The 24,399-nt window shown below is 37.5% G+C and overlaps 1 protein-coding gene across 1 annotated transcript in view; it reads right to left on the minus strand.

Annotated features, from left to right (window-relative positions):
- Positions 1-24,399, minus strand: part of LOC112160622 (protein kinase C-binding protein NELL1) — a 400,547-nt gene that overhangs the window by 200,088 nt on the left and 176,060 nt on the right. The window contains exons 9-12 of the mRNA XM_024295273.2: positions 17,365-17,499; positions 12,565-12,667; positions 6,968-7,041; positions 2,569-2,668 (exon numbers count right to left, since the gene is read on the minus strand). Coding sequence (XP_024151041.2) covers positions 2,569-2,668; positions 6,968-7,041; positions 12,565-12,667; positions 17,365-17,499 — 412 coding nt within the window. The remainder of the gene's footprint in view (positions 1-2,568; positions 2,669-6,967; positions 7,042-12,564; positions 12,668-17,364; positions 17,500-24,399) is intronic.

A 24,399-nucleotide genomic window follows, 5' to 3' on the forward strand; every position in this document is an offset into this window, starting at 1 on the left:
TAACTTTTATAACTCAGCATCTTAAATAAGTTCAATTTGTGAGGGTATAGTTATCAAAAAAATGAAACAAGTTTAGGTTATTTGGGTTCAGGAGAAACTATCTTTGATGTGATATCAGTGAGGATTAGGGTGGATAAACATTAAAAGGCTTAGTTGTCATTGCATCAGAGTTGGTTACTTCCAGTACTATGCCAGTGTGAAATTCTAGCGTCTACTCACAGTACATAACCCATACAGTACCAGAGTACAACTGACCACAGAGTATGTGACATTATGGCCACATAGTCTGTGTAACTGTGCAACGTAACTAAACTCTCGCACTGCAGTAGAACTGCCCTCACGGTAAAATCCCACTCCAGTGTGCACAGAACAGTTGACTGCAGCATAAAACGCTTTGGCCCCAATTTCTTGACAGCTTATTCCACGATACCAGGTTTTAGTGAATGTTTTTGACACTTAGGAATCAATGCTTCCTCTGAATGGCCAATTCCAAAATCAGTCTCACTGCTACCAGAGTTTATTCTGTGATTTATCAAGTGTTTCAGTGAAATGTCTTCTGACTAAACACCAAACAAGGAACTAAAGGTCGCATTTTGCAGTCACAGGATTTTTTGCCTTGATCAAAATTTGATCTGATCAGCAATTTCCACATGTCACAGTAGATTTAGAACAATTATTAATCTTTGCTAAGAACTCTCTTACAGCATTGTTGCCAAACCGTTGACTGTATTAAAGAACTGGACTGAGAGACCCCTCATGATCCAAACAGGAAATATCAGCTGGTTCTAAAATTAGACTTAAAAATAAACAGCTATTACTCTGTCAATGTTTATTTTTTTTAAATATATATTTTGGTTCTGTAAGGCAAGCTATTCAGTTATAAACGGACCAATCAGATGCCTCAATAAAAGTATGGTCTCACGTTGAATGTTTGAAACTTTTGATTGACAGGTTCTCTCGAGCCCACTTTCAAGTGGTAGGGGTGTGTCCTTCCAACAAGCTCACTCTCGATTGGTGAGAGTGGTTGCCACAGAAATGATGACTCAGAACGATTCACACCAATCTCTGTTTACTGATGATGTCTGGCTCCATTACGGCAACAAAATCAATTGTAAAAAATTATGACTCAATTGACTTCATTTTGTTGGAGCCGGAATTACGTTTTTTCCTATGGATGACATCACACTTGTTTGCGTCGAGTTTTCTTATACAGTCAATGTTCCAAACACAGAGCGAGTCAAAAACATGTTTCATTAGCTTCTACAAACTCATAAAAACTAAGATAACGTAGAAAAAAATAAAAAAAGCCATACAAGTTGCAAAATTAAGATGTGTCCTTATTTCTAGATGCCTCTGAGCTCGCGTTTTAGCTTTCCTATTAGGTGTTGTTTTGTTTTATCTCATTATTTTTTTAAATATAGTTTAATACTTCCTCATATTGATTCCTTACATGATTATTGATTCATTACAGCCAGAACGCACACACAAATCTGAACATTTCAAGACTATATGTTTTTAACCCCTCTCTTTTTCTGATCAATCTCAACCACTGAAAGCCTTCCTCAGATCTCAGCCGCAGTCGACTCAGAACAAAGAGCTCACAAAGTGTGATGTGACATGAAGGAGTAGCAAGAATTAGTCACACAGATGGGAGCACTGACAGTCAGGAAGACATCCAGATGATTGTCTCGTAGCTCTTCATGTCCTGTAATGAGTGGCAGACTGACTGACTGCACACAAAAGACAGTCACTGAAGAAAGGGCTGTCTCTACTCTTGCTGAGTCATGCTAGGAACACTAGATGGATTAATTATGTAATTAGATAACGCTACGCTTGGCATGTGCGATACAGTAAAGCTATGTTTAGAATAACTAGGTATTGATGTATAATCACCTATTAGACTTTCATTGTAAATTCATTGTTTTCTTTTTTTGCAATAATGAACATTTGGGCACATTTTATTGGCAATTTAGCAGAATTAAAAGCAAATAATTGCTCAGATTGTTTTTTTTAAATGCTGCCTAAATATTGAGTCATAGCAGAGGAGAGAATTGGAAATAATAACAATATAATGGCTGAGTTTCAATGACTGAAAATGAATAGAAGAAAAAAAAGGACATGGTGCCTAGAGACTAATTGTTGATTGTCATTGTATAAAGTCCTTCAACTCCAATTAGTTTCTCCTCTTTTGTCTCTTAGCATCTCCTTCCACCACGGCCTGTTTGTTTTTTATGTATTTTTGAACAAACTTTCTTCAAATAATCCTTTAATTTGTAGTTTTGTGAAGCAAAAAAGAGAGAGAGAGAGAGATAAATACTTTTGTTAACACGTATGAGAACCCTACCCAAGTAGTTTTTTTATACAAATAAATTGTGCAACTTCACAGTAAGAAATCCTATTTTTCATCTGCAATCAATTGTAATTTCGTTTCGCAGTAATGTAGCAGGACAAGGTTTACGGATGTGAAAACGAATAATTGTGTGAATGAGGTTTTACTGCTGGAGTTTCTGCAACAGCAAGACCAGGACATGCAATGCATCCGATGCATGCAGCATTCAGACAACATACCTCTGCAAACATTGCAGCACCTGCCCTCTGGTAAGATCTGCTCCATGATGGTACAGTTGAGTTCTGGACAAGTTTCCGTCACTTTTATCATCAAGCCATTCTGGAAATACAAGACAGCGCTATAATGGGGGCCAAAAAATATTATCTTTATAGTTGAAAAAGAGTAATCCAGGTAATATGAAAAATATGAATATTTCTAAAAGAAACATTGAGAAACTAAGGATTAATTTAAGTTCCTTAAAGTGGGTTAAGCAGTGAAAACTGTGTCTCGTTTTCTTTTAGCTTAAACTAACAGCAGGAGTGTCAAACTCAATCGCACAGGGGGCATAAATCCCAAACACACTTTAGGTTGTTGGCCAAACAAGATAAACATTTATTGAACACACTAAAACTAAATTTTAAAAACATTAAAAATGTAAACTTTTAACATAACTATTGACGGGCCTCGACTTTGACACATGTAACTTACAGTTTTAAGACAATTGTCAAAATAAAGCTGCCCATCAAAATGGAAATCGGTTTCTTATACAGTGCTTTTCCCATTCACCCATCCACACATTCACACACGGATGAAGGCTCCACTGGCACCAACCCACAACCACCAGGACCAATGTGGGGGTGTAGTGTCTTGACCAAGGACACTTTGACACATGGAATGGAAAGATGGAAATTGAACCTGCAATCCTCCAATCCGAGGTTGACCGCTCCACCTCTACACCTCATACAAGTCTGTGCTCATCAATCACTCATTAGGTCAGTATTGGACTCCCTCAGAAAATATATTGAAACTGGGAAATCGTGAAGAATTCCTTTTTGAAGCTGTTACTACAAAAAAACGTTTATGTGTTTGTCAAGTATTTTAAAATTAAAAATTGCTATTTTTTTTTGTTTAATAATTGTATAACTGCTACTGCAACAAGGAGTTAGTGAGTGAAAGAAGAACAGTTGCAGAGACCCTCAAAAGCACAGAAACTTACTGGGTAATGATCCATGCCTACCTGTGCCCGTTTCATCAGAGCAGTACTCCAACAGTGAGAGTGTCGGGTCAAGCGGAAAAGACAGACATGGAACCATCTGCCACAAAACCGATGTCTATGTGGGCGCCTTTGGGTTTTTGTTTTTTTTTCCCAGTCATGTGTCAAACATCAGCTACAGAACTGCGGTAGAAGCCTGCCTGTGTGGAGCTAAAATATTTTTACTTTTACCCACATCTAGGAACTTCTTCCAGTTAAAAATGCCTCCACTGTGGTGGTTGTGGATTGAAGAGATAATTGTATTGCTTTAAAATTGAGGAACTGTGATCATATTGGTTGTAAATTTATTCAATTTTGACAGATTTGTGTATAATTGTTGCTCCACGTTTGTCTGTGGCTTTTGGTTGCTTCCTTTCTCCTCTATTTACACCCCGTAATACCAGACTATGATGGTCATTTGGTCTTGTTACCTTACGTCACTATCTTAATTTCCTGATTAGACTTTGTGTTACTGTATAAAAGGTGATGGCCCCTCCTAACAAGAAAAGAATCTGCAGACTCCTCTCCGCACATTTTTCCAGTGTGTATCTGTTTCAGATACACACTGGATTAGAAACAGTGGGACTGAAGAAAAGACAGGAAGCAGAGCTGGAGGTAGCAGAGATGAAGATGCTGAGGTTCTCTTTGGGAGTGACCAGGATGGATAGGATCAGGAATGAATACATCAGAGGGACAGCACATGTTAGAGGTTTTGGAGATAAAGTCCAGACTGAGATGGTTTGGACATGTTCGGAGGAGAGACAGTGAATATATTGGTAGAAGGATGCTGAGTCTAGAGCTGCCAGGAAAGAGGTCTAGAGGAAGACCAAAGAGGAGGTTTATGGATGCAGTGAATGAAGACATGAAGGTGGCTGGTGTTAGAGTGGAGGATGCTGAATCTAGAGCTGCCAGGAAAGAGGTCTAGAGGAAGACCAAAGAGGAGGTAATATATTGATTATTGCAATGTTTGCCATTTGAGGTACTATCGGTATCGTGAGTCATGTCTTGTGAATCGCATCGTATCGTGAGTTACCCTAAGATTCCCAGCCCAAGCTATTACTCAGTCATTTTATTTGTCAGAATAACCATTCTTGATCTGATACCTTTTTATGAACATGATCTTGATAACCCTAATTTTCCTAAATTTCATATATGTTTTTTCTGTATTTCAAGTTATTTAAGTTATAAACTAACCTTTTAGATGCGTTAGTAAAAGTATGTGGTTTCACGCCCAACTTTCGAAGCATTTAAATGATTGGTTCTTCTGAGCCCACTTTCAAGCGTTCGGGGTGTGAACTTCCAACAAGCTCACTCCTGGTTGGTGAAAACTGCCATAGGGTTGGTGGTTCCTTTCTCAATCATGTGTCAACATGACCCATTGTTCTAAACTGGTGAAAAAAATCTAAGACATTATAACAGCTTTAGTTGAAGACACCTGTCTTGACTACCCAACATTACTACCGCAACCAGTTCACCTCACTTTTATTGCTTTATGCTGCCACTCTTCAGACAGAAGGAATAACTACAGTTTTTAGGGTGGTGCACTATGTGGTAAATCCCTGTTATCTCAGATGTTGTTGTCTTATCTGTCGGCCATCTCTTTTATTCAGCCATAAGCCTTTGTGATTTAGCAGAAATGCATATATGGCTCGGCACTTCCCTTTTGAAATCGAAGTTTCTTAGAAATTGAACTTCACAAAAATTCTCCAGAAAATTTCCTCCAGAAAACAGGCATAGGAAGCTCAGTTCTCATAAGCAAACACATCTTTGGTGAAGCTGCTTTAGTTTCCAGGATGTCTTGCCAAAATTAGCTGTTGGGATTCTGTGCAGTGTCTAAAATTACAAGCCAATCAAACGTTGGACATCCTTTTTTGTGTGGCAAAAGACGAGACAGGAAGCACGGTTGACTCCCGAGCACATCTGGACACTTGGCTACCTGACTGATAATTGTGCAGCAGACAGTTAAAATTCAGTGAGCAGCGTTCAGGGTGAATGTTGGACAACATTTTCACAGATGTAAACATTGGCAAAGCCGGAAAGAACAATATGTGAGCAGCTTGGATTTTGTTGTAATTATAGCGTGACGAGTAGCAGTTGTGATGAGAATTAGACAAAGAATAAATTTGCATGTGTGAGTCTTAACTCGCCTTCATGGAAAACTGTTCTTCAAAATGCCTTTTTTTCCCAGGAATTTAAATCTATTTATTTAAAAAAAAAAAAAAACTAAATTGAAGCCAAAAAAAAAAAACACTAAAACAGCAACAATTTTTAAATAATTTAGAGTACATTTTGATTCAGAACCTGCATGACTCAAATGACTGGGTTTATGGTTGGCATACAGAAAAGCAGGTTTTGCTTCCCAGGGGGTGCAATAAGCTTATTTCAGTGTGGGTCCTTTGCCAAGACCCTTCACAGTACTGTCTCACTACAGTATGCAGCCATGGATGGGCGATGGGCAGTATGTGAATGTGTGTGTGACTGGAAAGGGGTTAGGCCCCTTAAAGAAGGTAGAAAAAGTGCCATACAAGTGTATGCATTTACCATATATTTGCAGCATTTACCATATATTTACAGCACTGCTCTTTTTGTTCTTTTCATTTACATTTTTTTTATTTGTAACAGCGTTTCTTTTTATTTGCTATAACATTTCTTTATATTTGCAGTGTTGTTTTGTCATTTGTAGCAGTGTTTCTCTTGATTTGCAGTTTTTTTTCTTCGCACAATTAGTTTTTTACTGGGATGGCAGGTCTCGGCCACCCTATGGCGACCCCTGATGGAATGTACCAAAAGGTGAACAACAGTGTAAATCTGGGTTCATTATTTTAACTTATTTACTTTTCTTGGAATTTTAGACACACAATCTGTCTGTACATTGGTTTAACTGTTTCCTGCATAAAGTTGGCCAAACTAGTTCAAGCGAAGCTTTCAGAGTGTACTGATGTTCCAGGAGGACTAATAAATAGTCCAGGAATCCCTGAGAGCCCCTCTGTCAGCATTTACACCAATGAAAAGATAATTTCCTCCTTAAAATAGTCCCTTCAAAGATAAATTGCTTCTCAGCAGTGAAAGCTCACCTCCATTCTATGCTGAGCTGGAATAATGACTGCCATTATAACCCCCACATTGACAAAGCTTCAATTCAGAGCAGGTCTTTGTGTTGCTGTGCTCATAAGTTATTCTAATTCACTCACTATATGACCATTAGAGCAGAAAAAAGGCAGATTAAACAGATTGTGAGGGGGTGGGAAACTAATAAAGCCTGCTGGCTAATTGAATCACTCACCAAGCAGTCCACCACATGCAATCATTGCACTTTCATACAAAAAAGATGTGAGTGGTGATGGGATCCTGCAGAAAGAACGGAGCCGGGTGAGGTGGAGGGATACCTTGCATTCCCTGCAGCTCCTGGATAGAAAGCGTTGGCCCTCCGAAAACGTCTGTCCCATGTAGCTGCATTTTGCTGAAGATGAGAAATGACAGCTTTTATATAACTTCATTCATGGTAATGCTTTCACTGGTAGGTACAAGAAAATGATTAAATTCCAAGCAAACACCATCTGTGGTAGGACTACAACACATTTCTTTCAAAATCGCCTAAGGCAAAGAAAAAAAAGAAAATCCACAGCGAAGCTTGATAATACGGTTAATTCAGTTACAAAAAAGTTCTCCTTGGCTGCTGTACATCATCAGAGAGAGGAAATGTAACAGCATATTGAGAACACAACAGTAGAAAGCCTCTCTGCATATTCCTCGGGTGAAAAAAGCAGAAATAGTGAGTGAAGCAAATGATAGGACATCCTGCTTTTCTCCTCTCCATGGTGCTGCACGCTCCTCCACAGCTCAGATATGCTGCTCCCTCATCCGTCTGTGCCAGAGAGAGCTCTGGATAGAAGGATGGGTAAGGAGGGGAATTGAGGGTTATTCAGACATGTTCTACTTCAGGGAGTCCCAAGATTTGGCTGCATAACAAGAGTGGTGCAGTTATCCAGGATTCTCCAAGCATTTACTACACTCTTTTGTGCTGCTTATTTGAAATAAGGCTTCCACTTCGGTGTGCGTGGAGACGTTTGTGATCCGGACTCTTCCAGTTGCTGCTTTCAGTGTGCCAGCAGCACATTCATCACAAACAACAGCTCTGCTTGGCTTTACAATCACAATTATAGCCTCAAAAGAACAATCAAGGTGAGGGATGTTTATGATTGAAAATAAAGAGTAGCTAATTGTAAACATACACTGATAATTTAGAGCTAGTGCTGGGTGATAGCATGATACATACAATAGAAAAGTGTCTATTGTGCCATTTCTCTTCTATTGTTTCTATTTGTTTATTTTGATTGTAAAAATGTATATTCCTACTAAGAAACTTGAAACTGTTGTGCACTTTAAAAAACGGCTTCTCATTTGTAACGATGCACTTATGTAAGTAAAAAAGTAATGACATTGATGTCATTTTTTTAGAGAATATCTGAAAATATACTTTATTGTGGTATATCGTGATAAATATCGTTATTGAGAAAGAAAATAATTTATATCATGATATATTTATTTTTCCATATAGTCCAGCAGTATTTAACATATTACACATAGTTTGTGCAATATGTTAAAAGAAATCTTCAAAAAACTAATTTCTATTATCACCATGAGTCAGCAAATTTCCATCAAATTCACTCATAATAATGAAATATCTTAGTATTAGGCCATGGACAAAAAGTTCATTAATTGCTAAGGTTGTAATAACTGATAAGTAAATAAAAAGAACTGTAACAGTGGTCTAATAAATGCTTTTAATACAGACAAAAAAGCAGTGAAAAGGTCTATTTGGGTAACACTTTACAGATAGGCAACACTCATCTCTCCTACTTTGTTTTAAAATGAGATTTTTCAACATTAGACACAGTTTGGGGGATTACTCGATTCTTATTGGCTGTAGGGTGTTCGTTAAAACACTTTTCTATATTACCAAGTTGGCCTAAAAGCCAGCTGGTAACAGGAAACGGAACAACTTGGAACATAGGTGGGCATACCTTATCCTACAATTGATCACAACAACAAGACAGTAGAGATAATCTCTGTCCTTCAAATCTCCCTATGATGAACACGACAGGATTCCTAAAGGTGAATTTACACCGAACGCGATTCGTGCGGCGGAGGTGGCCAGTTTTAATGTTAAGTCAATGCAACAGACGCGATTGAGTTTTTGTCTAGAACTTAAATCTTTTTTCCTAACCCGTTGTAGGCGTAGGTTTGCACGGCTCATCCAGCTACTTTGGAGAGAAGGCAGGATAAACTCTGGACAGATCGGCGGCTTTCGCTCCCGTAACGGAGGTCCCTCACTCATTATACCAACAGACAGAAAGCTGGTGTGTGGTGCAGAGGCTGCCGGCTCGGGCCTCATCGAGACATTAAAGAAAAAGGAAAAAAGGTTTCTTCATTTTATTTTTCCCCTTCAGGTTAATATAAACTCAAACATGGAGACATGATTATCGATGAATTCTTCGTAATAAATAAACCTGATTTCTCAACATCATCTGTCTTTCATACATTCAAAGTGAGATGTCCAAAGTCACCGTTCTTTATAGAGATCATCCTAAAATCATTAGCCAGTAGCTCCTCCCACATGGCAACAACCTCAGGAAGACATTTTTTGACAGGTGACGAACAGGGAATTTGTCACGCAACAAAAGAGGGGTGGTCATGCAAATTTGTTGTGCAAATTTGTTGTGCAAATTTGATGTGAATACACCTTAACAGATTTTATCATCAATAGCGAAGATGACCTTAACTTGAAATACATGTTCATGATTATAAACATTAATCTCTAATCAGATTGTTGGCAGGCCAAGGGCAGTCTCCCTAGCCAAACCAAAACAAATCCGCTGAAAGTGCGATAAGCAGAGCTGGGTGTCATGGAAACCCACATTCCTCCCCTCTCCACAACCTTCTCCCTAGTTTTCAACACCTTGGTAAACTTTTCCCCCCATCAGGCTGATCCGTGACACCCGGCCTAGGCTGGCGTGGGGCCACTGTCTGTGTATGTGGATATTTCGTCTTTGTGAATCAATGTTGCTTAAATGGCGTTGTATTTTTCCTTGTACTTCAATTTATGCCATTTCTACTGCGACACAGGCCAAAGATGCCTGATTTTGACATCATATCTTGCCTCCCTCATATGTATTTTCTGGGTTGCCTGATCTAAGCGGCAGCCTTTCTTGTAATTATTGAAATAAATATTTTGTTAGTTGATACACATTAATAATTAGATGGATATTTTTTGCAATAGAAGCAGTCTAGGACACTAATTGTGGACTTTGTTTCTTCCAATAATTTCTAAAAATTGACACCTATGTGATTTATTTCCCTTCTTTTTCATTTTTAGGACAAAACTGCAAAAATCAAAAATGCTTCCATTGGAAATAAGACATAAAAGACCAGGAAAGGAGCTTTTAGTCAAACTCATTGGAAAAATTGTAGCTATTATCACCAAATATGCAGACTTGCTGCTTTAAAGTACAGTGTTACCATCATGAGCAGCAGAGTACTCTTTTCATTTAGGTTCAGTAAAAATAAAGTTAAATCCAAAAACCATATGTGCTGCCAGTCAATTCAGGGAACTCCCAGAGGTAATCTGACTCAATCATTATAGAGGTAGAAAATCATTTACAAGAATAAAAAGAAATACTCAGTAATTTTTTCTTTTTTTGTAGAAATGAGAAATTTACTCTGAGGCCAAAATTTGTAACATTCAACCAAACTGTAAAGTATAGACGAGACACATCTCCACAGCCTCAGTTTGATGTTAAGGCTCAATCCACTGTAATTAAAAACCGAGGCCTCGAGCCATAAAATAGGCCCCTGGAAAAACTAAAAAAAAAAAAAAAAAAACTTTCAAAGCTAATCCCAAATCTGTTATAACTAAAGCTGTTCAGAAACATTCAGAATATTATATGTAAAGAAAAAAGAATTATAGTGTTAATGATTCTTGCAAGAATATATATATTTTAATCACTATAAATTGATTTATTTTTCTATTTCTGCTTTGACATTGCAGTATCTGCCTGTCCAATACCTATATACCCATAGATGAAATAAATCCCTAAAATGTTTTCCTTAATGTTAAAAAACACAAATGTAAAAATAAATGTCATGGCAACAAATCAAACGAAGCCGTACATTTCTTTGATCAATCGAATGGAACGCTTTTATGTCAGATTCCTGCCTCCTATAAATAGATATGAGTCAGTTAGAGAAAAATTTAAGTTATGTTGATTTTTGCTTAAATTAAAATGTTCCGGTGAAATTATGCATTAGTTGATCATGAATATTACAAATATGCAAATTTTCCTCTTACTGTGCAGCTGTACAGAGTATACAAATAAAATAACCTGATGAAGAAAAACAATATAGGAGTGTTCAACAATCCAAAATGCTAACACACATCGACATATTGAAATGAAAAGGGCTAAAAAGACAGAACATTAGGATTTTAAAAATCAAGATATTAAATAAAAAATACATAAATATCTGTCTTTATAGTCATCTTTACAGACACGCTGCTTCTGTATCAATATTAGGGGTGGGTGATAAAACAATAACGATAATTATCCCCACAGAACCTTTTCTCGATATGAAATGAGTTTATCGTTATAGACTTTTGTCTTGACTTTTATTTTGAATCATGTTCCTTCTTTTGAGTTTAAAGTATGATATTAAATAAATATTAAAATCTGAATAACCTGCTGACGATTACACATTCTTCTTGTGAACCATGGGGTTCAAATTTGGCAAATATGGTTATTTGATTATTATTACTGTGAGGATTCGTGATGGCATCCTCCCTAACTTGAGGTGAAAGCTGACCATATGACATTTTTGTTTTTTGTTCTCTCCATTAATTTCTCTTTGTTTTTGAGTGTCCACCAGAGGGGAGTGTTTCCATGAAGCGCGCCATGAAGGCCTCCCTTGGACACCAGCTGTGATCCAGTTTTCCATCAATCAGCTTGGCCTGGAAGAACCATCAGCTGAAATGGAGAGGGGTGGATGTGGAGACCTTTTCTTTTGTTTTGTTCCTTATTGTTGGTTTGATCATGTATTTCGTTATTGGTTAATATTTTTCTTAGTCACTTTATGGTTAGTTAAACATCTCATTTTATCCATTGGTTTTATATTCACTGTTTACATTTGGTCAGGCAGTCGGCCCTACTTCTAGGTTTATGGTATGGTCTTAATGGTCTGAATTGTATATAAGTGGTGTTTTTTGTAAAGTTGGGAGAGATTGTTTTTGGGCTGCCATGTCACGCTGGCTGTGGTTGAAATTAAAAAAAGGATCAGAGCTCTGAAGATGCCCGTCTCCCTGTGGTTCTTGAGTCCACCAACAGCTTTCCATATATGCTGAGGGTCCACCTTTGGCCAACCTTCACAATTACATTGTATTGTTATATAATCATATTGATATATATCGTTATCACAAGATATGGAAAAAAAAACTATATTGTGAAAGATAAATAATTCCATATCGCCCAACCCTAATTAATAACATCTGATAAATGACATATTTAATATGTAATGGTATTGTTCAACTTTCAGCTATGAAGTTGACTAAATTTGTGTAGGTTCTCTAATGAAATTCTTTATATATATATATATATATATATATATATATATATATATATTTCAGACAAAAGCCACAAATAGTGATTAATCACAACTCAAAAGTGTGATCCGTTTTTTTTTTTTTTTTTAAGTAATTGACAGCCTTAATTATCAAAAAATATTCTAAATGTACAGTTTGGTGTATGATTTCATTTTGTGATTATTCGCAGATGACAAGTGGCAAATACTGTTACTAAAAAAAATAATTGTGATTAATTGCGATAAATTTCTTTCCCAGGTTTGCGATTAATTATTTTTTTTATATACTGTATTTAAGCATTTTATATATATATTTATTTAAAATTGTTTATGTGAAAGTGTCGTTGATACTTACGTCTGCATATTTTGCAGCAGGTTCCTTCTACGTGCACTGGAAGCATGTCTTCTGAACAATTTGCTGGAGGACAGAAAATCCTGCGACACTCCACCACTCCATTCTGCAGAGAAATTATGATCATGTTTTATTGAAAAAGAGAGAAATAAAAACATGTGGAACATGTAAACACAATCCTCAATCCAAAGTTCAGTTTGAGAGAAAAGAAACTTGCTTGTGGCACAAATGAAAACTTCTCTTTGAACTCGTGTTTCTGCTGTGTGGTTCTCCGTATTTACAATGAGAAACATGCAGAAGTTATGGTGCTTCATCGGCCCTTATCCAACTCTAGTTTATGTTAAAGATTTTCAAAAATAAATGATAACTCTATACTACTCTTTCTTTTTAAAAAGATGAATTACCAGCAAAGACTACCAACAAAGCTATACAGAATGTTTTTTACTGATATCATCACTTCTCCTTTGTACAACAAGAAAAAAACTCAAACTTTTTTTCAGGTATACCCAGTATACCGGTATAATGTCAGATAACATTTAAGGATGAAGCGAGTGTCATTTTTTTAATTTTTTTATTTTTTTTAAGTTTCCATTAACTTTTGAGGATAATGTTTAACTTCATCCTGTGTAAAATATCTGCTTTCAAAGTCTAGGGTACAAAAAAGTTTAAAATCAGATGTCCTCTAACTCATAACTGTTAAAGTAGAAGTTAAAAAAGTTATCGGAGACCAACTTCAGCTTCGTCTGACTTTTAACGTTCTATAGATAAACAATAAAAAGGAGAAACAGACAAAAAGCTGGTGTTTTTAATCTATAATCAGAAGAGTGATTCCATCGTTTGAAAAACTTTATGAGCAGCAGCCGTGTAACTCCAGACACCCGGTTGATGAATATTCTGCTGTTTGTCTGCTTGTCTGGCAAATGTAGATTTTTTTTGTTTTCTTCGAAGTCAAGTCTGTAAAAACAAACTTCCATCCATCCATCTTCTCGACCGCTTCTTCCCTTTCGGGGCCGCGGGGTGCCGGAGCCTATCCCGGCTACTGAAGGGCGAAGGCGGGGTACACCCTGGACAGGTCGGCAGTCTGTCCCAGGGCCCCATTCACACACACATCCACACCTAGGGGCAATTCAGAGTCACCAATGAACCTATGAAGCATGTTTTTGGACGGTGGGAGGAAGCCGGAGTCCCCGGTGAAAACCCACGCATGCACGGGGAGAACATGCAAACTCCACACAGAAAGGTCCCAGCCGGGATTCGAACCGGGGCCTTCTCGCTGTGAGGCAAGAGCGCTAACCACTGCGCCACCGTGCAGCCCGTAAAAACAAACTTTCCAAATATATTTGTTTTTTGTGAACTTTGAGCACTTTTAAAACAGCCGTTTTAAGAAAGTAGCAGATGTAACATCGACATGTGACCAAATACATGAATGAGTCAGATGTGGTGGAGAGAATCTATTAGTTTTCCAAAATAAAACTTTATTCAGAATCGGATTATAGGTAAAATGGAAAAAGAGTAGATTTTTTGTTTTCTTTTTTTCCCTCTGTGGCTCAGTGTCAACTGTCCCAGGGATTGGTACATATTTGTGCCCGTGGTTTGGGGACCAATACCTCAGACTACAGGTTCACACATGAAAGAACATATATACCATTTTATAACACAATGATCTACTTCAATTGCTTGGAGACATTCTGCAAAAACTGTACATTGGCCATTGTTTGCACTTAATCCCCTTATTAATATTCTTCCACCTCTGTACTTCAACACCAGAACCAATAAGAGCATGAGGTACGGCTGCCCCGCCTTTCACTCCATTTGAGTTAGTTCTTTATTGTCATATTTTAAGTTTAAAAATGAATTTTTTTCATTCAAAATGAAAAATAATAAAAGTCTTCTGAAAGTAGTAAATCTACGTATGATATGATTTTTAAAGAAGATCTCGGTTATCTAGACATTAGTGTTTTGTCTTGTTTCTTACCTTTGGTTTACATTATTTTTAAAAAGGTTGCGTTTGGTTTTCCTAAAAATTGCTTATAATAACATTTTAATTACATATTACATTTAGTTCTAAACATTGAAATGCTCATTTGCTCAAGAAAATGTGTATTTAGGCATGTTACAACTGCAAGATAAATGTATTTTATTAATGCTAAATGGAGGAAAGCTCCTTAGTCGTGTCAAATTTTCACACCAAAATGTTTAAAACTGTAAAATCAGCAGTGATCTTGTGATTTCACCAGCATGCAAACCAACCCAAAACTGTTCTAATTGAAAGCTGGCATGAAACACAGACATCTCTGAATGTACAGCAGCCCTCCGAGGATCCTCATAATGTCAGCTATTACTCAGGCCCTGAAGGACAGCACTCCTTTTTCTCCTGCAAGCACCTCTTCATTTCACGTCCTTAAAAATGATTTCTCAAGCACCCAGTGGTTATCAGGTAATGGCATGTCCATGGGAGGTAACCAGAATGACTAAACTCTAGCCTGTGCTTCCTGTGCAGTGATGCAGCGAGCCGAACTCCCCGAAGCCCAGGATGACCTGATTAAACAAGTTTCATATTCTGGGCCTCAGGTAAAAGTGTGGAGTGCCAAAAAAGCTGATTAGGGGTGTTTTTTTAAGATGGCTTTGCAGAAGTCAGTGAACAGTGGGAGAGTGGGCAGACTGAATCAAGTCATTAGAAGTCATAATATGTATTTACAATGTTGCTTTCAAACTGTAATTCAATATAGATTACTGGCTACTTTTACACAGAGGTTATTTTTTACCTACAAGTATTATTGTCCAATGTAAGTAATGTTTAGGAAATCAGTACAACAAGAACAACAGCCACAATAAATAAATAAACAAAGCTTGTTTTACAGATCAACTGATGACCAAAGTGATCTAGAAATATTTTAAATCTTCTTTGGCCAAGCAGAGTTTTAGATGTTTTTACAGGAGCATAAACTGAACTAGAGAACCAGCCAACATCCTCCAGCACAAGTTGTCTAACTTCTTAAAATTTCCCTCCGATGAACATCCTTCTTTTTTAGTTTTGGTAAAAAAAAAAAAAACATGTATGTGTGCCATTTTTTCTCATGAAAGAGAATTAATGTAATAAGAAATCGTTTTGTTTTTTCATTTCTGAGTATTTCTCCTTTTAAATCTCTGTCAATCAAACTGTCACAGACAGACTCTCATATCTAATCTAATCCAATACTTACGGTAGCAGGACTGAGAACGCTGGAAAATCTCCACCAGACTCCACGGAGCTTCTTGATGTGACCACGGAAATGTGACCGCAGTTGGAAAGGATTGTAAATCAATGAAAGAGCATTTTGATGTTAGCTTTGGAAACAGAGGCTTCAGATCAACATGAAAAAATGCCTTTTTAAGACATTTAGGTTGTGGGATTTTGATTAAAAACTTCATAATCATAATTAAACGACTACTGGGAAAATTTTCTTAAATTAAAAAAAAGGGTTTATACCATAAAAACGTCACCTTTTTGAGCTTTTAAATGTATTATACTGTTAATTCCACATTCAACCTCAAAGCGCTATTTTGATCCATTTGCGCAGTTCTGAGTATTCCTCTGAAAAACCTGCGCTCTTAGCACCAGCCCCTCCCAATCCACATAAATGAGCAGGTTCTCATGAGCTAATGCCACAAGGTGAGAACAGCCCCTTCCAAGAAAAGTCTGAGCTGCCAGTACGGCCTCCAGCTAACACACACACAATTTCTCAGTAGCGCTCATGGGTGAAGCTAGTGGTCATTAGCTAGCTTTGCAAGCTACCCCGCCTTGTGCACAGTCGTGGAGTTTAATTTTAACTGTTTTATTTAGGATTTAATTTGGAGATTGGGGGTAGGGTGGGGGCACAAGAGAAAATGTGGATTTTTAGGGTTGCTGCAGATAGATTTGGTAATTTCAAAACTATTTTCAAGCATTCTTCTCTGCCAGGTTTTGTAAATTTGGTCTCAAAACATGTAAATGTCATCAGAAACATGTTTTAGTTCTTTGTTTGTGTCTAAAGTTCAAAGATATTTTGTTTTTATAAACAGGCCTCAATGAGCAAATGTTTTGATGTAGTATATGTGAGAGTATATTTACGTTTTGAAGTATTGTATATATGTTTGATCAAATATATGTTTTGAAACTTTTCAAAAGAGCAAGTTTAGGATTTTATCATGTCATTTTTTCTTGTTTCTTTTTACTGACCCGTAAAATGATCCGAACCGTGACCCTAAAACTGTGACACAATCTGAACCGTGAGTTTTGTGATCTGTTACAGCCCTACTCGACACTAAGTAGTTTGTCTAAGTGGTGCTACCGTAGTGTAATGTCATCACAAGTCACAAGCCCCAGTACCAATTTGGCTGGCCAAACACATACGTATGGTACCTAAAACCGGCTCTATGATGACATCATGAAATGGGGGGTGACCACAAGGAGTGAAAGGCGGTGCCTCAAAGATCAGGTCTTTTAACTTCCAGTTTTGAAGAGTTCACAAAAATAACATATATTATAATGAGTTCTTTAGTGTGCCAAAGGCAATATATGATCATATATGTGGATATTATTTACTCTGAAAGGCCTAAGAAATGCCCTTTATTCTTTATTCAAGAGACATGAAGGCACACCAAAAACAAAAGCTTGTTTTTTTAAAGGAAGTACTATTAATTAAAATACTAAGAAAAACATTACAGAAAATTTGCTAAAACTTTTGTAACCCGTTGGGATTATATTATCGGAGAGGTACCTTGCCAGCAAATAAATGAGAAAAGACTTAATCCCTCAGTGGAAAGGCTGAATCTAATACTCACCTTACATGCACAGTTCCTGCAGTTTTCAGGCTCCACCCACAGCTCTTTATCCCGATACACCAGACCATTGGCGCTGCAGGTCCTCTCGCAGTGACAGCCTTCAAGTTGAGTCAGCCTTGACTCAGCATAGTTCAGCTGCAAACGGAATCAGCACAATCACAAGATCTTTGAGTAGTGCGACATGTGTGAGAGTTGAACCACCATGCACCCTCGTTACCCTCTGGTGTACCACTGCTGGGGTTTTTTACAGGGAGCCGCTTCTCCAAGAGTCACTCATTATAAGCACATTGAATAATAAGTGATCAAGATTCAGCTCCATCTCAGCACCTCAGGCTAAACTCTTCACAGAATAGGCAGATAAGATTGACAGCTTCTGTGCTGCCTTCACTCCATCTCTGTTCCTGCAACCTCATCCCTTTTTCTCTGATTATTTTTTTTCAAGCAAAAGCACTGAAGCTGCTCTTTAAAAAAAAAAAAAATGAAAATGCTGCACAGTAAACATCAGCTAAGTGTATTAAAGTTTTTAACAAAAGTCCAGAAGTTTGACTTTCCTGATGTTCTGAGATAATTTATTAACCTTTACAACATAATTCACATTAATTCATTCATTTATTATTTTTTTAAAAACAGAAAACTCAAAGCTTATGCTCACCTACTTCTAATTGGGATTCTTAAGAAACTAAGACAACATTTTCATACAGTGAAGAGCTCTAAACTTACAGGGACAACCAGACTCCAAAAAGAACCCAAGTAACTGTCTGCCATTGTCTTTCAGTCCAGTGCTTAATCCAGAAGAAATGTATTTGTTGAGTCCAAGATTAAAGCTTCTGAACTGAAGGAAAAGTATTCTCAAAAAGAACCCGATAAACTCCTACATTCTGCAAGAGGACCCCTCTCCATTATAAATCCAAAGAAACATCATTAATTGAAGTACACACAGTGATCACCAAAGACTTGTTAAACATTCATGAGGCTGATGCTTTGAGACAAGAGAGTGTGACTCCAGACTGCATCCTGACCAGTTTGAACAGTATCTGATGCAGGACTGACCGGCAGCCACTGAAAGGGTTTAGAACAACTAAGACAAAGACACAAAGTTGTGTCTCACAAACACACTATCTGATTATGTCTGTTGATGCTGTTCACCAACACCCACTGCTTCGATGAGGTATCAGATGCGGACCAGGCTAGGGTTAGGGTACTGGTATTGGTAGTAGCCATGTCCTGAGGTTTGGTCTGCATACCCACATTGGAAAAAAAACGACCAGACCCCTGATTTAAACGACAAGTTGTTGTGCGGAGGGGTTCATAACCAAACGTCAGTGTGTGACGACTTGAGAATGAGAAGATGTTGGGTGTTCACAATGGACTGTCGTTATCTGATACTAGCGCATATACAGTAGCACAGCTGGACGAGGCTTGGTGTGAAATGTTGTCTCAGTCTTCATCCAGGTTTTTGTCTTTCACAGCTCTATATTATGATATCTGATAGAATTGTTCCAATATAATTCTGGACGGGTATTAACTGCAATTACTTCTCCTCCATGATTAACGTTCAAGCAGTTGGCACCTTTGTTACTGAAAAAAGACACTTCCCATACAGCAATACCAAATCCAAGATTGGTCAAAGTGCAACTGGTTTAATTATCAACGCATGTCCAGTCTTTGGACGTTTTGTACCTAGAGCCCAAAAACAAACTTAAAACTTGTGTAGCGACGTGTGAACATGAGAACGTAGAAGCCCAAAATGAGCTTGTGTTTGGATTAACACAGAATGTTCATTGGAAGTGGCTGCTTGAGAAAAGTTAAATATATTTTAAAAAAAGCTTTTAACCTCTGGATTTATGAAGCTCTGATTAAATGTTTTTCTCTTTGATTTATCTGAATAAAAATATTGGCACGGGCACAAGTACAGTTTTTTCGTTTCATTGTTGGCCAAGGACAAGTGAAGATCCTCCCCTACTTATTCATAAAAAACCAAGAAAGCTTAGCTTAGACTGAGACTGAAGACAAAAAAAAACCATCACCAAAGTTAAGAGAAATAAATAAAGTTTTTATTAAATGTTTTAGAATTAGCAACCCAACAAAAGCTGAACATTGAAACAAGGTCAAAAAAGCCACAGACTCTCCAAAATCAAAGCAAGGTATCTTGTAGACACAAAAAAAGTCAAACAACTTAACATCTATCAGCTTGAACAAGGACAGAATCTGCAGAAAGCCGGGCTGTAGGCTCAGCGTTTACACTCGATTATACTGTTCTGAGGAGATAATCAGATGAAGGGACAGTTGAACAGATAAAGTGTATTATTTTGATGTATTTATTGAACAAGAACAAAGGCATCAGATTAAACAGGACATGAACTTGTCCCCGATAAATTAATGTTTAAATCCAATACGTTACATAAAAAAATCCCCAACACAGCCAGGGGAGCCTTTGTTGCCGTTCTGGCCGATGTCTAGAGTGTTCAGTCACACAACAAAAAGAGAAATCAAGCTGAATTATTTTCTATCATTCCAATCCGGTGGCAAACAGTTTCATCAGCCTTCCTGTATGAATGTGAGTTCTGAGCGGGAAGAGATGTGTACTCAGTTTTTTCTGCATGTTTCATACATGAAGCTTGTGGTCTTCATTTCCCCTCTGAGACCTGCTTGAACTTTGGTGTCAGAAGCAAAAGAATTGCCGAGGAATCACAGAAGCTTCTCAGGAAATAAGAAAAAAAACACCACACGTCACCGAAGCCTTTTAGTTCTTGAAAGAAGTCCCGACTGGAGAGCTACACAAGTTCTGAGTGGCAGAGATGTGTCCTGTCAGAACCCTGAGCAAAGTGTTTGAAATGCAATTTCAAAGGTTTGTAGGCAGCCTGGAGGCACCGCAGAGGAATATCTTTCCTGTACAACGTTTGAGCCAAATGGCACTCTGTGTTACTACAAAGAACTGAGAGGATAATCGGCATGTAAATCCTGTTGATACACACAGCTGAGAGACGGGAATAAATGAATTACAGTTCAAGAAAAAGTCTAAACAAAGGCAGTGGAGACACTTGTGTTTTTTATGGCCCACAGCAGTTCTGCACTAAAAGGACCATGTTGTTTTTACAATTCTTCATTCTTACTGTGAGTTTGAGTGAAAATTTCACCCCTGCCTCATACTCAAAAACTGGTACTTGGTATGCATACCTGGTCCTATATATATATATATATATATATATATATATATATATATATATATATATATATATATATATATATATATATATATATATGTGTGTGTGTGGGTGTGGGTGTGTATGATTCTTAGATTGTAACTCATAAATTATGAATAAGTACAAAAATTATGAAATTCAGAAAAATATCAAATACAATTTGCACATGCACAAATTAAAATGAAAAAAGCTTATAGCTTAATTACACACAATTCTTTAAAAATCACACACAAATCGCTATATGCGCACACATAAAACCACATTTGTGCATGAATCTGATGTGAGCCTTTTCATATTTTGTTTTTATTTTTACATCTCTTTAGTGTCAAAGAGAAATGTGTTTCAAAAATGTTTATTTAGACTTTTTTTGTATCAATTACAGGGGCATATACGTTTAACAAAGTGGAAAAACTTCAAGTTTCGCCAGATAGTATTTATAATCTAAGTTCAAAGCAGCTGAAAAGAAAACTCTGATTCTAGCAGCATTTAAACACATCACTTACGGACAAGTCTTGGAGACGTGAACAGAGTCTTGCATCAGATTTAATGATAAATTTGTGCGTAACAAGTGATTTATGCGTAATTTAGTTTCAGGCTGTTATAATTTTAACTTTTGCATGTTTAAATTATATTGTGCATTTTATTTGAATGTCATAATTTTTGTACTTATGCACAAAATACATTTTATGAGTTACAAATCAAGTATTACGCATGCACAGATTTAAAGTTACACACAAATCAAGAATTACACACACACAAATTGAGATAAGTCTATTTTCTCTTCATGGTTTCTACTTTTTTTTTTAATATACTGTATGTCCTCTGTTATCAGAACAATGAACAGGAACATCTTCAAAACACCAAAAACATTTTTATTGGATAGGGTCTTTAAATCCTCCTCATATCCTTAATATCCTAATACTCTAAGTGTTTGATAATACACTCGAGGCGTCTCCTTGATTTCAACCTGTGAGCTGCTTGCTTCGCTAAAAGTCAACAATAATACATGCAAATGCCACCATGATAATCCACAAACGAGGAGCTCAGTGTCACCTCACCTTGACACCTGACTTCACAGTTCAAGGACAGAGCAATTATTCACCTCATGCTGAACCTTCAATTTTCCACTGAGCAGGCAAAGCCATTTGGAGCTGGAGACATCTGCACCCTCCCCGCTGTGACTTGTACGCACAGTGAGGTCAGGTGGCAAAAGGTCACGCTGTGCTCTGAAGGAGGAGGCACTAACGCAGCGGTAGGGTAATGGTCTTCATTTCATCGTTATTTGACACCAGCATCGATTCTGTAGCTCGACCCCCCCACTGAGGTGTCCTTGCATCCTCCACTCCCACCTGATGGCACTTCCCCAGCACACACTGCACCCGCTCAATCACACCAGCACACAAAGTCCATCAACACAATCGTATGAATAGTTCATGCAGATGTTGGATGTTTGAAATGGCTCACGCTTTCTCCATTTGCCCCCACAAGGGACTCAGGCTGCCTGTTAGCCTCCTGTCGAGCAGAAACAGCCACTATTTTCGGAATCATTTCCCTCGACCCTGTCAATCTCTTCTCCAAGACTCCCATGTTCAAAAACAAGTTGTGGAAAACAACCTTTTGCAGAACATTAGTCAATAGATCTCATGACTTTTTTTTTATTTCAAAGTACCATATTTTATGCACTATAAGGCACACTGAAAAGCCTTGCTTTTTTTGTACCTTAAATATGGATTCATTGTGCTACAAACAAGGTTGGGTGTTATAGTGAAAATGCTAATCTGGCCAAGGTGTAGCTGTGTTTTTGTGTTAATAACAAGGTTGGGAATTAGTGTCGTCACAGTAACATTTATATCACAGTAACATTTGGTGTTAGGCTTTTTCTTTACGTGTTGTAAACAATTTTAGGAGTTAAGAGTTTGTAGAGAAGCTTACGCTTCAAACATGGCTACCGTGTAGCATGTTGGCATGTTGAGAAAGTCTGACTGAAAAACGTATTTCTGACTCTTGTTTCGCATGACCGTTTTGTCTACTTTTTAATTCATCTTTTCAATTTAAAAGACTACCTGCCGGCTTATTTGGGGTCATTTTAATCAGCACAACCTCACCTATGTGACACTACCTTTATTTTGTCATTTTTCCATGTTGTATTCAGTCACTAGACATAAAATCATGCAAAAACAGAAAATTATATCTGGAAAAAATGGATTCATTTTGCAGTGGAAACCCAAAAATGTTTAAGGAACTGTTTTACAACAACAAATTAAAGTTTTAGGAGTAATTTCATAAAAACAATAATAAAGTTTGTCAACAAACTAATCAACATGTGTTTGAATGAAAATACCCAAAATAATCCAGGCAAAATTCCCAGATTCCTTTGGGCCGCATGAATTAACAGTTTCTGTTAACAGAGGAACATCGACTTGCAGATCTTTCTTTCTACTCATAAATTTTCCTTATTGAGTTTGTGAAAAATCATAAAAAGGTTTTTGGGAGAAGTCTGATCCAGCTGGATTCCAGATCGGCTCGGCTAGAATCTGCTCTCAGGTGGGGGCGGGTCTCTCCACTCTCCACTCAACTCTCTCTCGTGACGGTACTTTACGGTACGGGTGGAACTTTTGCGGAGTTTCGGTGCTCGTTGTTGTAGTAAACTCATGTTGGACCCCATCCCAAAATAAATAACGATCTGTTTCCTTGTTATTGGAGTCCTAATAGCAGACAGCTCAATTTGGCTCCGCCCACCACCGCAGGCGCACTGCACTGCATTGCAGCTGTCGCATCAAAGTTCGTCTTCCGCCTTACTTACTAAAATAAAAGATCACTTTTGCCCAAGAACTATAAATAACTGGCATGTTTTCTCTTTAACTCAATAAAATATCAGTTACAGAACATAAAGTTCATTTTAGACGGAGTTTTATCACGTTGATCTCACAGCTGCACAGCGGGACACCTGAGGACATCCATCGGTTCTGGAGGGTTAATGCGCCTTTTATGCATAAATTCAAAAATGCATCTTTCATTTATGATGCGTCTTCTGGTGCGCCCAATAAAGATAAAAAATAAGGTTAATTTCCTCCACACAGTCCATTCTGTGTATGACATTTCTACATTGATGCCGTGTTTCAGTTCATAATCATCCCTCCAAGTGTTTTCTAGATCAGCTTAAGGCCCTTTAGGTTTCAGTTTCTCTCTATTCACATCCCTCGAAAAGCACAACAGGACCCTTTTTCAGTTGTTCTTTTGATTTTTTTTTTTAGTTAATTTCCTGCCAAATTTGCCATCATATTTAGGCACCTGCAAGGTGCCAGAGACACAAGTGTTGTAGCCACAAAACAAGTCCAAATCATTACCACTTGACTGCTGTGCTCAGAACCTGCAGTGGAGGTTTTTCTTTTTACTCGTTTACCCTGTGTGCTTGTTTGTGTTCTTAGGTCATATCCTCCACGGCGTGGTCAGGACATTTTCACCGTGGTGGTCAAGGTGAGCTATAAAGTTAGTGTCGGCTGAATGGACCTTAATGGAAGTGGGATGATCAAGACATGTATTACAGCTGGTCAAGGCATCGCCTTGCAGAGCTGATTCAAAGTTTACCTACAGTATAATTCTATTTTATTCAAAATTTGAAGAGAACAAAATGTTCTATCATTAAGCTTCTCTAATATTTGACTAATTTGATCAAAACTGCCAAAGTGGAGGAAAAATAATCTGCCAAAAGAATAAAATTACAAAAACTAAAAAAGTAAATGTGAAACATAAAGCAAGAATTTAGGTTAAAAAACAATATAGGAAACACATCCGTCCAAAAGTTGATAGGCATTGCATATCTTCAATATAA

Source organism: Oryzias melastigma, linkage group LG3 (assembly GCF_002922805.2).
Source record: "Oryzias melastigma strain HK-1 linkage group LG3, ASM292280v2, whole genome shotgun sequence".
NCBI lineage: Eukaryota > Metazoa > Chordata > Actinopteri > Beloniformes > Adrianichthyidae > Oryzias > Oryzias melastigma.